Below are 19,526 nucleotides of genomic sequence, written 5' to 3' on the forward strand. Positions count from 1 at the left end.
ACGTCTGATGGTGTGACAGTGGCAGTGGCAGATATTAATACTGACGTCTGATGTGTGACAGTGGCAGATATTAATACTGACGTCTGATGGTGTGACAGTGGCAGATATTAATACTGACGTCTGATGGTGTGACAGTGGCAGATATTAATACTGACGTCTGATGGTGTGACGGTGGCAGATATTAATACTGACGTCTGATGGTGTGACGGTGGCAGATATTAATACTGACGTCTGATGGTGTGACAGTGGCAGATATTAATACTGACGTCTGATAGTGTGACAGTGGCAGATATTAATACTGATGTCTGATGGTGTGACACTTGGAGATATTAATACTGATGTCTGATTGTGTGACAATGACAATCAGAGAAAAGCTTCAGTTCAACTTTCAAATTTGGATGACACTCAAGTAAACTATGAATTCCGGGCGTTTGTCTCTGATTACCCGGATATACATTACAACCGTGCTACTGGTGTAAATACAAACGTTTGCAGAAAGAAAACTTTTAGCGGTGAGTTACTATTTTGGCAATGCCAAATTACCTCCCTTTATAAATGTCCGACCCATGTGTTGCGTGTTGTGAGTTGACCATACTGTTTTGAGTACGAAGTCAAGAAAATCCTGAGTTCAAGATGAGAGTGAAATTACTCAGTAGAAATCCAGACGACTATCTAAGAGAGACAAAGAGGGATATACACCGTGGTATGTAGTTTCCGTTACTTGCTTTAGTCAGACCAGCTACGAGCACTTGAAATTGTTGCCAAGACTTGAGACTCAAGCCACGCAGCCCAAACCTGTACACCATTAGTCACTATGGACAAGTAAACTATTAGAATGAAATATACATCTGGGAGAGTATTGTAAAGACGTGTCTTCGTTCAAACCACAGAATATCTCGTAAAATAGTCGTTTTGGTGTTCAGTTACATTTACATTTGGATGTTATTCATGCTTAAGGGGTCACTGGAATTACCGTATGAGTTCCTCCCGTTCCCCCCGTTCCCCCATCCCAAATAATATTTATAAATATACTAAAATTATTAACAAAACCACCAAACCGGCCCCTGATATTTAACCCGAACCGGCCCGAGAAGTAAATACTACATTGACATATAAATTAAAGTTTCTTTAACATAAAAGACGAAAACATAGTATCCTTGTGTATTCGGTTTTCGGTCATGTAAGGATTGCCGACCAACGTAACATAAAGTGCATGAATAAATCGATAATAAACAAACCTACCTCGTTTGTTTGTTATTTATTTATGATATTCAAATATCTGACGTATTATTAACCTCGTGTTTCACCCGCACAGCAGGCCTCATAGTTCGCTACGCACAGATCGTGAATACGGAAGTGACGTCATCTGTTTTCGTTCACTTCATTGGTTCTCCGTAAAACAGAAATCTAAGTGCAGTGTTCATGCTATGCTGATATTTTTATAATATTAAGTTGACAAACATCCAGTCCAAAAAGAATATTTGTAATAGTTCCAATAATAATTATTAGAAACTATGGTGCGTAATAATTTCATGTGAAAGTTAATCATGATAAGACTTTGCTAGTTACATCACATGTCCAGACATGTTTCACTCCTCCGGTTAAGCTGACAAGGGCACGAAACTCATCAGAAGATCTCACTACGTCGCGGAGGTGTATTTATATGTCTTTACATGTAATATCAATTTTTTAAAATATATTTGCGAATATTAGTGTGGATGAGAGGCAAGTGAACATGCAAGTGCTGCTGATCACGAAGATCCCGTGGTAGAGGACATTTTAGGTAATCCTTTTAAGAATCTAAAAGATCAATTGCAAAATGATACTATGTTAAACTCTACATTACATTTCATTGTATCGTATCCACAGAATTGACACATTAAGCCAATATAAGAATAGCACATGAATCCAATATAGTGAATTCACGTTTCACCTTCGTTATGCCAGAGTTTCCAGTAAAGAATTCACAAGTTATAATGTCGTCCTTCATATTTTCGCATTTTTCCATGTGTGGAGCATTTGTCAATATTTTCAACACACATTAACCACCTTTCACAGAGTGAATTCTGCCAACATTATGAAAACTAAACCATTCTTCAGCTTCAAAATTTAACTCTTATTTTACGCACATCTCACTGAGCAATTAAAGTGAATGTGTTGCTTTAATATTTCTTTGAACGGATTATCGTGAGCGAATTAATGTACATATTGTCTTAAGCATATGCTCTTCCTCGACACTGATTGTGGTTTATGTTCGGATTATCGTGAGCAAATTTATTTACATGTTTGTCTTATGCGTATGCTTTTACTTGACACTGAATGCGTTCACTCAATGTCAACTGTACCGTATACTGTTATCTTCACCTTGTGTATAATCTTATTAAAAAAAAAATATTGGAAGGACTTGATTAATAAATTGTTCATCATGGATAACGTGTCCGATTCTTGCGTTTACTGTCCATTGAGATGTCGTGAAAGACAACAGTGTCTGCAGTTATGTCTATTTATATATCATAAATTAATTGAAATGTTTATGTCTGTATATATATAATAAATTAATTGAAATCTTTATCTGTCTGTATTGTCAATTTTGTCTATGTTTTATATCTACTAAATTAATTGAAATCTTTATCTGTCTCTGTTGTCAATTATGTCTATGTTTTATATACAAATAATAAATCGTAATCTTTATCAATTAAAGATAATTACCACCGAACCATCGTTACCGTTAATTAACCCAGGGGCCCGGTTTGGGTGCGGGGCCGGTTTCAGTTAAATATCCAGGGGCCGGTTCTGGCCTGCTGTGGGCACAGGTACTTGTGTACCCCTAGTACGTATATGCAAACGCACCATGAACAAAGTCAAATTACAGAAACGTACCTGGTACCCTAAACGACGGATGAGCCCATAGTCCGCAACATAAATCCGAAACCGTTTGTATATTTGCCCCTGTACAACTGATTGCGAGTGGTATTATGCATTGCGAAATATTCGTGGGTTGTGGTGAAAAGGGCCAAAGGACAAAACGGCCAAAATTGAAAAAGTCAGGGCCAAAGGAAAGTCAAAAGGGCCATAGATTTTAGGGCTGGGATGATTCACTGATGCACTGATACATCGCGATACATTAAAGTTTGATACAGCTATCGTATTGTGGACTGGTGTATAGATACAAAATGATACACAACTTTTTTTTAATAAACAGTATAATCTTAAACATGATAAAGTACATATTAAGAAATATTCGCAAGTATTATAGAGTTACTTGTATGTTTATTACAATAATGTTTTTGTTATACAAAAATACCTTGAAATACATCATTTTAAATCTTAATACTGTGTCATTCTTTCAAGGTGTATGTATCGTGATACGTATTGTATCGCAGGTAAAATATCGTGATATGTGTCATATCGTGACATAGTGTATCGTCCCAGCCCTAATAGATTTAAGTCAAAAAGGGACATATATCATATTCAAATAAGAACACCCAAACTATACTATAGTGTGATCACCATACTTTTGGGTATGTGATCAAATATTCATAAGTAGTTCAAATGTTCATAATTCACACATCTTTAAAGTTCACTACAGACATCATCAGGGGTTACCTCATCAGGCGAGGTTACCAATTTGAATTGTGGTTGAATTGTTCGTCCAGTATAGCATTCTGAGCCATGAGACCAATCAGAACTAATTAGAACGTTGATCTTTGTTAGATTACTGACTAGACACTGTAATTGTCACCAGTGACTCTGTTAAAACCGCTTTTAATCATTACATAAACAGTTATATGGTTGACTATACTCATAAAATAAACACTTGACCACTCTGAGATGTTTTAAATAAAACAACACTGAGACGCTCTGAGATATTTAGGATTAGAACTATTGCAACATGCAATGACATAACAACGTATTGTATGAATTTCTTTAATATTTACAACACAATGTTTCTGGGCTACTGTGTGCCCTTTCAGCAGGTTACTGTGTATGCTCGTTTCTGATGTATAACGAATGAAATGCATCTAATACTGTATTGCTTATCATATGATGTATATCTGTTGCTGGAGGACTGACTAAAGATCATTAAATCTTTGTTTATAACTGATAAACATGATAAATAATCTATTGGTGATTCCTGCCTTTACCATATTTCACTGAATCCAATGCTTGACAAAATACATTTGACCTCATATGCCCAATTGTTTACACCACAGGTCTCACCTTATATAGAATATGCTTTACAACCCCATACAATACTGTTGTCAGTCACAGAACCTTACACCAGTAGTTGATCATATTACACTGCCTGTGAAATATAAACCTGCATAAATCATTGAATTACAAGTTGATTTCTTAACTTTTAACAATCTTATTTTAAAAAAAATCCAAATGGAACCTTTCAGTATTCAATTACAACCCCATATATTAGACGCATAAGATAATGAACTGCCGACATAACAATCAAAGTAAAAGAGATTCGGGATTGAGAGAGAGCGACCTGATATTATTTACATGGAAAAAAAGGGGCTTTCTACTCTGATCAGTCAACTGCCACTGAGCCTTTTAACAATTGGTTATTATAATTAAAATGATAAAATTAAAATGTTGTATTGACAACTGACTAGCACCAGGTAGGTTTAAGGAGGTACTGAATCGGCTCAACATGATTTCAAAACTTGGAAGTTATGTCAAAGACATCAAATGTGACATCATAGACAATATGTCAGACATGTAAACAGGAACTGATGTCTTCAAAACTATCAAAACTGCCTTATTTTTCCTTATCCTGACTCATGCTTATTGCTTGTCTTCTTCTTCTTGCGAACATAGTGGAACACGTGTATCTCCCAATTGAAGTTCCCTTCAATAAAAAATCACTAATTAGTACTCACCACGAGTTACCTCCCTTCCGCAAGCGCGTGAACGAGGGCGCCACCTGAACCCATGTGCCTCACTCTCTCCTTCTTCGCCCAGTGAGCCGGACGCAAGAGCACCTGTGTCTCCTGACACACTATATCCTTTATTTATATTTAGTTTAGTACCTCTTATATTCGATTTATAGAGGTGTTACTAGTATCCTTATTCAACTTGCATTGATTATTAGTCGTGTTTCTGCTGTTTTATTCACGGTTCGCCGTGTTTGTTCAGCAGTTTACCTTCATGAGAATCTGCACAGGTTGTAAACTACGTTATTCAGCTACCGATCCACATTTAAAATGTCTTCCACCCCCAGCCGTTCCAGTACAACCTTCTCAAGTGGGTGGATGCCTTCAGCTGCACTGGGAAAACTGGGGACTACTACAAGATCCTTATGTATCCAACATCCTACAGCACGGATATTTAATACAACTCAAGGCCAAGCCTCCGTTAACAATCACCCCTCCAGGGTTCAACGTTCAACCGGCACAACTACCTATGTTAAGAGAAACAGTAGCTTCTCTACTAAACAAACAGGCCTTAGAAGTTCTGGATCAACGAAACATCGTACCAGGTTTCTACTCCCCAGTTTTCCTAGTGCCGAAGAAAAATTCCAAGGAGAAGTTTCGCCTCATATACAACATGAGCATCTTCAACAGAGAATATCTATGCAAACCACCAGCGTTTCGCATGATACACTTACCGCAACTTCGGCATTTAATTCGTCCCAAAGATTACATGGCCAGCATAGATTTGCAAGACGCATATCTACACATTCAGATTCATCCCAACTCAAGGAAATATCTAAGATTTGTCCTAGACGGGAAACATTACAGCGTTCGATTTAAGAGATGTTAACCTACTTGCACCAGGTGCAAGCTGAGATAAAAAGCTAGTTGCACCAGCCAAATTCCAGCTGCACTGCTCTTATTGAAATATGTAATGAAAGAAATATGTTACTGAATTATTCAAAGTTTAGAAGAAAAATGAGCTGATATAATTATGCTTAAATGTTATATTTATTGTTGATAAAATTCTAAACAATTCACTTGCATCTGGTGCAAGTTAGACAAATAACTAGGTTGCACTTTGTTACATTGGGTTGCACCAGTGCAAGTAACGAAGCACTAACTCGAGCCCTGCATTATCAATGGAAAGTTCTTCCATTCGGAATCACATCGGCCCCTTGGGTATTCACAAGAGTGACCAAGCCTATTGTCTCATACCTACATCGTCAAGGTCTTCGCAGCGTCTTTTACCTAGACGACGGTATACAAGTGGATCCAGATCCACAGCGTCTCAGACTACAGCTGAATTTTATAATCAAGCTACTAACTCAATTAGGATGGTTAGTAAATCTACTCAAGTCGGACCTAGAGCCAACGCAAGATTTGCAATTTCTAGGTATACGATTTCTAACAGCTCAGAATCGTATTGTAGTCCCAGAGGACAGATGGATCAAGATCCAACAACTTATTCCTCAAGCCCTACTCTCTCCGTTACCACTTCGACAGTGGCAGAGCCTATTGGGACTACTCACATCAGCTCAAGACTTGACAGTCAGAGGCAGGCTTCAATTACGTCCGTTGCAAGTCCTCATCAATGCTCATCTCGAGGACCCTCTACCTTTCAGTCTACCAGATTATGTCAAACCACATCTACTCTGGTGGACCAAGAGATTGAATGTTTGTGCAGGCGTCTCCTTAGTAGAGCCGGAATCGAAAACACATCTCTACGTAGACGCGTCACTACAAGGTTGGGGAGCCCACCTTCCCGGCAGGAAGGCGTCAGGTCTATGGAGCAATCAAGAGAGCAAATGTCACATAAATCTGCTAGAGATGCAAGCAGTCATAAACGCCATAAGTCACTGGAGCAACTTACTACAGAACGCTCAGTTGATGGTTCACACAGACAATTCAACAGTGGCGTTTTATGTGAACAAACAAGGTTCAACAAGGTCACAGAACCTACTGACTCGATGTTTCAGACTGTTCGATCTAATCGACAATCTAAACATACACGTCAGAGCTTGCCACATTCCAGGAGCAAAGAATGTATTAGCAGACGCTCTCTCTCGGCCACACCAACCGTCGCCGACAGAATGGATGCTCCACACAGAGATATTCAATCAAATAATCATGGAAATAGGATCTCCTCTGATAGACCTATTCGCCACTCGATTCAACAAGCAACTGACAACATTCGTATCGCCAGTGCCAGACCCACTAGCATGGGCAACGGACGCACTAAGCATATCGTGGGAGGGACTCAACGCGTATGCTTTCCCGCCTCCAGCGTTAATCCCACAAGTCTTACAGAAAATCAGTCAAACGCAGAGCCTCCATCTGATTTTGGTCGCGCCCTACTGGCCAGCGAGAACTTGGTTTCCAGATCTCATACAAGAAATCGGAAAACCAACTCTTCAGCTCCCACAACGCGCCAATCTATTGATACATCCGCACACCAAACAAGTGCACGAGACACCAGAAGCATTCCAACTTCACGTATGGATTGTATCAAGGCATGTCTGAATAAGAGAGGTTATTCTGTCAGAGCGGCTAAAGCGGTCACGCTTGCACTACGTAACTCAACTCGTAACTTATACGATGACAAATGACACAGTTTTGTCAATTATGCTGCTAAGAAAGGATTCACAGCCAGATATGCTACACATCCTCAAGTGGCAGATTTCTTATGTTATCTACGTCAAACTAAGAATCTAAAAGGCTCAACCTTGTCCACTTATCTTGCAGCTATAAGTTCTGTCATAACTATGAGAACGGGCGTCAAGTTGACAAAAACACCAGAGTAACTCGCTTTGTTACGAGCGTTCCGATTGGAGGATCAGAAACGGAAGTTTCACGCTTCAGCCTGGGATCTAAATATAGTGCTCCAACACCTCACTAGTGAGGCGTATGAACCATTGATATCTACTTCGTTTGAATCACTGACCCACAAAACCTTGTTCCTGTTAGCACTAGCTACGGCCGCCAGGATGTCAGAAATTCACACACTGGATTACGAGAGAACACACTTTGATGATATTCATAACACAACTCATCTGGGACTTCGCTGGGATTTTATAGCGAAAAACCAACTGCCATGTCAACCAGACAGATTATTCCACGTCCCAGCTCTCTCATCCATACTCGGACCGCATGATACGATGGATCTATTATCACTATACCCAGTTCGAGCACTGAAAATATATCTCCAAAGATCCAAACAGAGCAGAGGGATATTCAAGAGATTATTTATCCCTATATCTACAGCTACGCAGACGGAAGTCTCACGTACTACTATCTCTATCTGGATCAGAACTGTCATACATACTACGTGCCTACAAGGCTGCAGGACTCGACCCTCCAAGAGCTTCTAATCCTCACGAAATTAGAGCGCTAGCCTCAACTCTCGCTCTACATGGGAATTGCTCGTTGAATACCATAATGGAGGGATGTTTCTGGAGATCCGATATGGTGTTTGCCAACCACTATCTGAGAGATATCACCACCAAGGACGTCTCAGGTATCCACCATTTCGGTCTCATGGTCCTCGCTCAACAGTTGACAGTTCCACGGAGAAGATAAGTCTATCTTACAGATTTATACTTATCTGATAACAGTACTAATAGCTACATGCTATCTATATATTTTGCTTAAAGTTAATTTATTATCTTAAAGCTCAGTACTATGGTTTTTATATCATACTATAATAAGCTTACAACTCCTAGGAGTTTTGCTATTATATATATGTTCAGCTTAAGTTTCATCTATCCTTAAGCTCAGTTCATATGGTCAGATTCATAAATGTATTAGTTAACAAACTCTAAGGAGTTGGTTACTATTATACAGCTTAAGTTATAATTATGTCTTAAGCACAATACTATTATAGCTTAAATATATGCATATCTTAAGCTTAATACTTTGCTTCATTATAAAAGTATCGCTATAAACTCACAGAAGTTTATACTATCACATTAATAGCTTCAGCTTACATTAATGTTGTATATACTTTTATCATATTCAGTAAATTGTAATAACCTTTATATGGCAGCTGATAAGTTAACAGCAGGAATTCATCAGTTCAGTGCCTTTATGAAGTTCCCATAGGGTTATTACAATCATCACAGTTCAAATCACTAATTATTAAAATCCAAAGTATATAGAATCCCACCTCCTTTTCCGTCGGATTCTACAAGCAATAAGCATGAGTCAGGATAAGGAAAAATATGAAATTTTTAGAGTAAAATTAATAATTTGTACTTATCCTGACTCATGAGGTAAGCCCTCCCGTCCTCCCCACTTAACACTTTGGATTTCTTCGGAAAAATAAAGTGTCGGGCTCGAAATAAAAAGGAGAGAGTGAGGCACATGGGTTCAGGTGGCGCCCTTGGTCCCGAGCTTGCGAAAGGGAGGTAACTCGTGGTGAGTACTAATTAGTGATTTTTTATTGAAGGGAACTTCAATTGGGAGATACACGTGTTCCACTATGTTCGCAAGAAGAAGAAGACAAGCAATAAGCATGAGTCAGGATAAGTATAAAATATTAATTTTAGTCTAAAAATTTCATTTTTTGTCACAGAAGACATTTGAACTTATGATAACACATCTTGATCAGAAGACTGTCATAGAAGATATTGGAATCCAAAGTAACATCATGAAAGAATTTTAAACATGGTGAGGTCAAAACCGTGTCCAAAATAATGTTAAACATTGTTTAAATAAATGGAATGGACAGAAATGTCTTTTGGACCAAAAATGGTATCATAAAATGCAATATGTGAAAAGTCTGAGTAGCCTTCTTGCAGTTACCAACAGCCCTTACTCACTCCACTTCAAATATCTACTTCATGAGGGTATTTGATGTGCACAGTTTGTTGCATTTCCTGCAAAGGATTGCGTTGTTCTCAAAAATCGTGCTTATGGTGATAGGTAAAGAGACTTCTGTTGAAAATATAAAAACATTACAGTGAGCTTCTCAGACTTGTTTGAGTTTGAGGTTATGGTGCAATGGATATAGTATTGTCAGAATTATACCCCATTATCATTGTTACAACTATTGTTTAATGTTGTAGTGCCAAGAAACTATGACCCAAGCCTCCACCCGTTTGAAACAGGGCGTGAGTACGTCCGAGCTGTAAATGCCACCAAGTTGGAACGTGTTTTCGCCAAGCCGTTTGTTGGATCATTGGATGGTCATCGTGATGGGGTCACCAGCATGTGTAAACACCCCAGCAGCATCTCTCTGCTTCTGTCAGGCTCCTGTGATGGAGAGGTAATCAGTTTAATCCTAAAGTTGTATTTACAATACACAGAGTTGTACAACACAATGCTCATGAATTGTACAATTAAATACACTTTACCAGTACAATACAATACTCATGAACTGTACAATTAGATACACTTAAACTTTACAATACAATACACATAAACTGTACAACTGGATGCTGTTTTTTCTATACTGTGTTTTAAGTTCATATGAAACATGTTATATGTTGAATATTGAAGACTAGTATAAATATAAAATATTTGTAAGACTTATTCTTCACTGCCAACATGTATTATACCAGCTGTGAGGAAAACCCTATCCTTCAAAGGAGGTGCAACAGTGCATTTGCATGCTGAGAAAACCATAACCACATGTACACAAGTCAAAGTTGTTGATCTGCCTCCAGTAGAACTGGGTGTAATAAGATAGGATGACACTGTCAGGAGGTTGTTCAGAAAGCATGTGTTGAAGAAGTCCATCGTAGACTGGTGTCCGATCTGGGTGTAGGAGGTTCAAGTCATGGCGATCAGCGTTTTTGGATGAAGGAGACAAGCATACCTCATATCATTTGTCTGGGTGAACTTTGACATCACTTGTGGTCGTCATCATGAGAAATACCATTGCAGCTGACAGACAGACATCACTTGTGGTAGTCACATTGAGAAATACCATTGCAGCTGACAGACAGACATCACTTGTGGTTGTCACCATGAGAAATACCATTGCAGCTGACAGACAGACATCACTTGTGGTAGTCACCATGAGAAATACCATTGCAGCTGACAGACAGACATCACTTGTGGTAGTCACATTGAGAAATACCATTGCAGAAATACCATTGCAGCTGACAGACAGACATCACTCATTGCAGCTGACATCACTTGTGGTAGTCACATTGAGAAATACCATTGCAGCTGACAGACAGACATCACTTGTGGTAGTCACATTGAGAAATACCATTGCAGCTGACAGACAGACATCACTTGTGGTAGTCACATTGAGAAATACCATTGCAGCTGACAGACAGACATCACTTGTGGTAGTCACATTGAGAAATACCATTGCAGCTGACAGACAGACATCACTTGTGGTAGTCACATTGAGAAATACCATTGCAGCTGACAGACAGACATCACTTGTGGTCGTCACCATGAGAAATACCATTGCAGCTGACACAGACAGACATCACTAGGATGTCCCTCCCAACTGTTAGACATGGCAGAAAATAGTCAACATTTGTTATTTTTTAATGAAGCAAATTGTTTGTTATTACCCATAAGGGCTTGAAGTTGGATACACAGGTGATTATTTTTGTGATAATTGAACATGTGTTTTTCAGTGATTCTCAACGTTGATTGGTCAGCTAAGCAGAGAATAAATGTGATTGGTTGACGGAACTACTTTTCATGATCCACGTTCATTGACAACTTATATCATTTCATTGATTACTAGAACGTGCTGTACTCACACATTCCGAGATTAAAAAAAGAAAACATAAAGGTCAAAGAATATGAATACTCTTTTTATTAGACATTATTATTTTTCAATAAAAGTGTTCTGTAGATAGTAGTCTTTTAAAATAAATAACCTTAAAAAAAAACACAAACAAAAAAATAAGAAAAGGCATCATTTGCATTGTTTGTAAACAAACATGGCCGCTATTACGCTAACCCCGAGATCAAGGCCAATGACCTAGAACTTTAAAGTTGACGGGGGCCTAACAGGAAGAGTGATGAGAATTTTACAGCCCTTTAATTCCTACAACCTGTTTGTTGTTAAAACTGAATTTGAGGAAATAGAAGCAGAACATACCGACTAAAGGTGGTTCCTGAAAGTGTGACAAGTGAGTCTGCCACGGCGTCACAGTTGTCGCATGCCGTAAATCTTCATTCTGTACATACACTATTCTCAGGTCAAATTTATGGTAGTGTATTCCACTTCAACATCTCGAATGATTCCTCTGTCAGTCGATCATCTGCTCCAAAAAGGCATATTCTTCCCATTGACTCGGATTCCGACTAGAGTTATCCTTCTTGGAACTGCTGTATTCTACTGGGACCAATGATGTGACAAAATGTTGTGCAAACTTGTTGGGTTTCTTGACAGAAAACTTTTTCTAGATGTATTTGTGGGATGGTTGTCTTCTAGATTTCCCAACATTTAACTGTTGACTTTCCCCAAAATTGACAGGTTTTTGGCAAAGTGTGTTTCAACACTACACTGTCACTAGACACACATCAGTCGTGAATGAACGATGTTCCGGCGCACTTACTTGATCAAATAACATTTCAGCTATTATCAAGTTCAGTGATATTGCATTTAAAAGATCATCTTTATCATATTACAAATGCTAATAAATTATTCCATGGCCAAGGCTCGGCACTGTGAACATTATTTCAACTCTGGCATATTTCCCGTAATCACTCGTACCTTGTTGGTTATTCTCTAAATAATTCAGCAGAGGTATTGTTCTTAAAATTTTACGCCATGTAAATATAAGTAATTAGGAAGTTTGATACATAGCTGTTCACTTGAGGGACTTGAGCTATAAACCCTCTTCATAATGTATCTGAGACCAAATGGTCAATTGTTGGTGTGACAATCAGGAACATCGATGTCCTAAGTTACCTGAATGTTCAGTTATAATATGTACCTTCATAGCTGTGGGACAAGTACTTCCACAAGGGCAGTTTAACAATGAGATGTCCGGCCTAAAGAATGACACCTGGACAAGATGATGTCAACACTTATTGCAACTGGTAACACTAATAATTATCCCTCGCAACGCGTTTTGCGGGGGGTATTAAGATGGACGCCGTGCGTGCATGCATCCGTCCGTCCGTCCGTGCACATTTGTCTTTTCCGGAGCTGAACTCTAAAACTATTCAATATTTCTTCACCAAACTTGGCACATAGATAGATCTGGTAGAGTACTGGTGCCTTTTGGTAGCTTTGGAATTCTGAATAAAACATTTTTGGCGTTTCCATGGCAACAAGTTTTGACTTGGCCTGAAATTGGTGGTAGTACACTTTTCCGGAGCTGAACTCTAAAATTGTTCAATATTTCTTCACCAAACTTGGCACATAGACAGATCTGGTGGTGTACTGGTGCCTTATGGTAGTTTTGGAATTCTGAATAAAATATTTTTGGCATTTCCATGGCAACAAGTTTGACATAGACTGAATTGGTGATAGTGCTCCTTTCTGGAGCAGAACTTTAAAAACCTTTCAATACTCTCCTTCCACTTTTCTATATGCACACCTAAATATTTGACATAAGCATAACTCGTAGACATAATCATGAAGAGTATTTTGCCATTGCGGGGGATATTGATGACTTTGTCTTCTTGTTACAAATATTCCAATTACCAAACTCTTGTTCCGTTGAAGATGCTTGTGTCTGTTTCTTTCAGGTCAGGGTTTGGAACTTGGCCAAACGTGACTGTGTGACGGCCATTCAGGCACATGACGGCTTTGTCCATGGACTAGACTGTCATCACTCACAGCCTTACTTCTTCACAGTACGTAACCATGGTTATAGTAGTGCATCGTGTCATTCTCCTTTTCTATCACATTTTTCCTACCCTACAGTAGATGTATACTTGTGCACCAAGTAAATTTAAAGTAAATGTAAAGTGGTGCATCGAGCTATTCTCCTTTTCTCCTATCACATTATTCCTACCCTACAGTAGATGTAAAGTGGTGCATCAAGCCATTCTCCATTTCTTGTAGCACATTATTCCTACCCTACAGTAGATGTAAAGTGGTGCATCAAGCCATTCTCTTTTTCTTGTATCACATTATTCCTACCCTACAGTAGATGTAAAGTGGTGCATCAAGCCATTCTCCTTTTCTCCTATCACATTATTCCTACCCTAAAGTGGATGTAAAGTGGTGCATCGTGTCATTTTCCTTTTCTCCTATCACATTATTCCTACCCTACAGTAGATGTAAAGTGGTGCATCAAGCCATTCTCCTTTTCTCCTATCACATTATTCCTACCCTACAGTAGATGTAAAGTTGTGCATCGTGTCATTTTCCTTTTCTCCTATCACATTATTCCTACTCTACAGTAGATGTAAAGTGGTGCATCGTGTCATTTTCCTTTTCTCCTATCACATTATTCCTACCCTACAGTAGATGTAAAGTGGTGCATCAAGCCATTCTCCTTTTCTCCTATCACATTATTCCTACCCTACAGTAGATGTAAAGTGGTGCATCGTGTCATTCTCCATTTCTTGTAGCACATTATTCCTACCCTACAGTAGATGTAAAGTGGTGCACCAGATCTCCCTCAAGAATGCACATAACACCAGTGCTTAAGGCGTTACATTGGCTCCCAGTAGCGGCGAGAGTGGACTTTAAAATCATCAACCTGGCATATCAGTGCGTTCACAATCTAGCCCCATCATACCTGTGTGACATTGTATGTATTTACATTCCACCACGTTCCCTCAGGTCTGAGACTCATAGTGCCATCATGGAAGAAAATGTCCTTTGGTTACAAGTCCTTTAGTGTTGCAGCTGCCACTAAATGGAACTCACTGCCAGATTTTCTCAAAGACGCCCAGTCGTTGGAAAAATTTAAGTGTCTCCTAAAGACTCATCTGTTCCATTTGTACTTTTAAAGTGACCTTGTACTGCTACTAGTTTTTACTTCTTTTCCTTGACTCTTGTATGCGCTATGAGCACGGCCCAGTGGAGTTTGGCGCCATATAAATGGACACTATTATTATTATTATTAAGCCATTCTCCTTTTCTCCTATCACATTATTCCTACCCTACAGTAGATGTAAAGTGGTGCATCAAGCCATTCTCCTTTTCTCCTATCACATTATTCCTACCCTACAGTAGATGTAAAGTGGTGCATCGTGTCATTTTCCTTTTCTCCTATCACATTATTCCTACCCTACAGTAGATGTAAGGTGGTGCATCAAGCCATTCTCAATTTCTCCTATCACATTATTCCTACCCTACAGTAGATGTAAAGTGGTGCATTGTGTCATTTTCCATTTCTCCTATCACATTATTCCTACCCTACAGTAGATGTAAAGTGGTGCATCGTGTCATTCTCCATTTCTTGTAGCACATTATTCCTACCCTACAGTAGATGTAAAGTGGTGCATCGTGTCATTCTCCATTTCTCCTATCACATTATTCCTACCCTACAGTAGATGTAAAGTGGTGCATCGTGTCATTCTCCATTTCTCCTATCTCATTATTCCTACCCTACTACAGTGGATGTAAAGAGGTGCATCGTGTCATTCTCCATTTCTTGTATCACATTATTCCTACCCTACAGTAGATGTAAAGTGGTGCATCGTGTCATTCTCCATTTCTTGTATCACATTATTCCTACCCTACAGTAGATGTAAAGTGGTGCATCGTGTCATTCTCCATTTCTTGTAGCACATTATTCCTACCCTACAGTGGATGTAAAGTGGTTCATCGTGTCATTTTCCTTTTCTCCTATCACATTATTCCTACCCTATAGTAGATGTAAAGTGGTGCATCGTGTCATTCTCCATTTCTCCTATCACATTATTCCTACCCTACAGTAGATGTGAAGAGGTGCATCGTGTCATTTTCCTTTTCTCCTATCACATTATTCCTACCCTACAGTAGATGTAAAGTTGTGCATCGTGTCATTCTCCATTTCTCCTATCACATTATTCCTACCCTACACTAGATGTAAAGTTGTGCATCGTGTCATTCTCCATTTCTTGTATCACATTATTCCTACCCTACAGTAGATGTAAAGTGGTGCATCGTGTCATTCTCCATTTCTTGTAGCACATTATTCCTACCCTACAGTAGATGTAAAGTGGTGCATCGTGTCATTCTCCATTTCTTGTAGCACATTATTCCTACCCTACAGTAGATGTAAAGTGGTGCATCGTGTCATTTTCCTTTTCTCCTATCACATTATTCCTACCCTACAGTAGATGTAAAGTGGTGCATCGTGTCATTCTCCATTTCTTGTAGCACATTATTCCTACCCTACAGTGGATGTAAAGTGGTGCATCGTGTCATTCTCCTTTTCTCCTATCACATTATTCCTACCCTACAGTAGATGTAAAGTGGTGCATCGTGTCATTCTCCATTTCTCCTATCACATTATTCCTACCCTACAGTGGATGTAAAAGTGGTGCATCGTGTGTCATTCTCCATTTCTCCTATCACATTATTCCTACCCTACAGTAGATGTAAAGTGGTGCATCGTGTCATTCTCCATTTCTTGTATCACATTATTCCTACCCCCTACAGTAGATGTAAAGTGGTGCATCGTGTCATTCTCCATTTCTTGTAGCACATTATTCCTACCCTACAGTGGATGTAAAGTGGTGCATCGTGGTTTCATTTCTCCTATCACATTTTCTCCAGTATCACATTATTCCTACCCTACAGTAGATGTAAAGTGGTGTGCATCGTGTCATTCTCCATTTCTCCTATCACATTATTCCTACCCTACAGTAGATGTGAAGAGGTGCATCGTGTCATTTTCCTTTTCTCCTATCACATTATTCCTACCCTACAGTAGATGTAAAGTGGTGCATCGTGTCATTCTCCATTTCTCCTATCACATTATTCCTACCCTACAGTAGATGTAAAGTGGTGCATCGTGTCATTCTCCATTTCTCCTATCACATTATTCCTACCCTACAGTGGATGTAAAGTGGTGCATCGTGTCATTCTCCATTTCTTGTAGCACATTATTCCTACCCTACAGTAGATGTAAAGTGGTGCATCGTGTCATTCTCCATTTCTTGTAGCACATTATTCCTACCCTACAGTGGATGTAAAGTGGTGCATCGTGTCATTTTTCCTTTTCTCCTATCACATTATTCCTACCCTATAGTAGTAGATGTAAAGTGGTGCATCGTGTCATTCTCCATTTCTCCTATCACATTATTCCTACCCTACAGTAGATGTGAAGAGGTGCATCGTGTCATTTTCCTTTTCTCCTATCACATTATTCCTACCCTACAGTGGATGTAAAGTGGTGCATCAAGTCATTCTCCTTTTCTCCATTATTTACCCTCCTATCACATTATTCCTACCCTACAGTAGATGTAAAGTGGTGCATCGTGTCATTTTCCTTTTCTCCTATCACATTATTCCTACCCTACAGTGGATGTAAAGTGGTGCATCGTGGTGCAGTCATTCTCCATTTCTCCTATCACATTATTCCTACCCTACAGTGGATGTAAAGTGGTGCATCGTGTCATTCTCCATTTCTCCTAGCACATTATTCCTACCCTACAGTAGATGTAAAGTGGTGCATCGTGTCATTCTCCATTTCTTGTAGCACATTATTCCTACCCTACAGTGGATGTAAAGTGGTGCATCGTGTCATTTTCCTTTTCTCCTATCACATTATTCCTACCCTATAGTAGATGTAAAGTGGTGCATCGTGTCATTCTCCATTTCTCCTATCACATTATTCCTACCCTACAGTAGATGTGAAGAGGTGCATCGTGTCATTCTCCTTTTCTCCTATCACATTATTCCTACCCTACAGTGGATGTAAAGTGGTGCATCAAGCCATTCTCCTTTTCTCCTATCACATTATTCCTACCCTACAGTGGATGTAAAGTGGTGCATCGTGTCATTCTCCATTTCTCCTATCACATTATTCCTACACTACAGTGGATGTAAAGTTGTGCATCGTGTCATTTTCCTTTTCTCCCATCACATTGTTCCTACCCTACAGTAGATGTGAAGAGGTGCATCGTGTCATTTTCCTTTTCTCCTATCACATTATTCCTACCCTACAGTGGATGTAAAGTGGTGCATCAAGCCATTCTCCTTTTCTCCTATCACATTATTCCTACCCTACAGTGGATGTAAAGTGGTGCATCGTGTCATTCTCCATTTCTCCTATCACATTATTCCTACACTACAGTGGATGTAAAGTTGTGCATCGTGTCATTTTCCTTTTCTCCCATCACATTGTTCCTACCCTACAGTAGATGTAAAGTGGTGCATCGTGTCATTCTCCATTTCTCCTATCACATTATTCCTACCCTACAGTAGATGTAAAGTGGTTCATCGTGTCATTTTCCTTTTCTTGTATCACATTATTCCTACCCTACAGTAGATGTAAAGTGGTTCATCGTGTCATTTTCCTTTTCTTGTATCACAATATTCCTGCCCTACAGTAGATGTAAAGTGGTGCATCCACTGTGACGTGTGTCTGTGTCTGTGATCAAATACTCCTGACTATAGCAGTGACTACTGTATGTTGGCAGTGTGGGGCAGACAGCACCATCAAGCAGTGGCGGATGACAGCAGAAGGGGGCATAGATGTGGAGCCCATGAACATCATCCTGGGGAAGGTGAGGAGTGTCACAAGATTTTCATAGAGTGTAACTGTAGTGTATAATATGTGTAGATATACAATGTAACTGTAGTGTATACATGTAGTAATACCGTGTAACTGTAGTGAATACATGTTGCGATACAGTGTAACTGTAGTGTGTACATGTAGCGATACCGTGTAACTGTACTGTGCACATGTAGCGATACAGTGTAACTGTAGTGTATACATGTAGCGATACCGTGTAACTGTACTGTGCACATGTAGCGATACTGTGTAACTGTAGAAGGTATGTGTATACATGTAGCGATATACACTGCGTAACTGTAATGTGTATACATGTAGCGATATAGTGTAACTGTAGTGTATACATGTAGCGATACATGTAGCTGTATATACATGTGGATAACTGTAGTGTATACATGTAGCGATACTATGTAACTGTAGTGTATACATGTAGTGTAACTGTAGTGTATACATGTAGCGTAGTGTATATAGTGGAACTGTAGTGTATACATGTAGTATGCATGTTAAGTGATGCGATATACCGTAACTGTAGTGTGTAACTGTAGTGTATACATGTAGCGATATAGTGGAACTGTAGTGTATACATGTAGCGATACTGTGTAACTGTAGTGTATACATGTAGCAATACCTTGTAACTGTAGTGTATACATGTAGTAGTGTATACATGTAGCAATACCTTGTAACCAACTGTATTGTATACATGTATTTATATAGTGGAACTACACGCAAGTGGTACATGAACTGCATGCAACACGAAGCAACCGTAACAGTGCATAAGATGCAGCCATACTGAACTGGAACCCAGACAACGCAGCTGCACCAGCAATCCCAGTGGGGCATATATGGAATGGAACGTCCAATCCGTAGCTTAAACGGATACAAAGCCTGGGAGACGACCGAACTCGTGAAGCCTGACCATGTAGACCAGGAAGGACCATTTTGGACTCTTTCAGGATTTGAGACAGCTTGGTGTTGAAAACGCCGGACTATTTTC

At 39.3% G+C, this 19,526-nt stretch overlaps 1 protein-coding gene across 1 annotated transcript in view; it reads left to right on the forward strand.

The window, feature by feature from the left end:
- Positions 1 to 551: 551 nt before the first annotated feature.
- LOC124288978 (DDB1- and CUL4-associated factor 13-like) overlaps positions 552 to 19,526 on the forward strand; it is a 48,783-nt gene continuing 29,808 nt past the window's right edge. Inside the window, 4 exon segments of the mRNA XM_046725577.1 lie at positions 552 to 703; positions 9,992 to 10,191; positions 13,599 to 13,706; positions 18,438 to 18,524. Coding sequence (XP_046581533.1) covers positions 634 to 703; positions 9,992 to 10,191; positions 13,599 to 13,706; positions 18,438 to 18,524 — 465 coding nt within the window. The 5' untranslated portion in view covers positions 552 to 633.

Source organism: Haliotis rubra, unplaced genomic scaffold (assembly GCF_003918875.1).
Source record: "Haliotis rubra isolate DU_JTF1 unplaced genomic scaffold, ASM391887v1 Scf43, whole genome shotgun sequence".
Lineage (NCBI taxonomy): Eukaryota > Metazoa > Mollusca > Gastropoda > Lepetellida > Haliotidae > Haliotis > Haliotis rubra.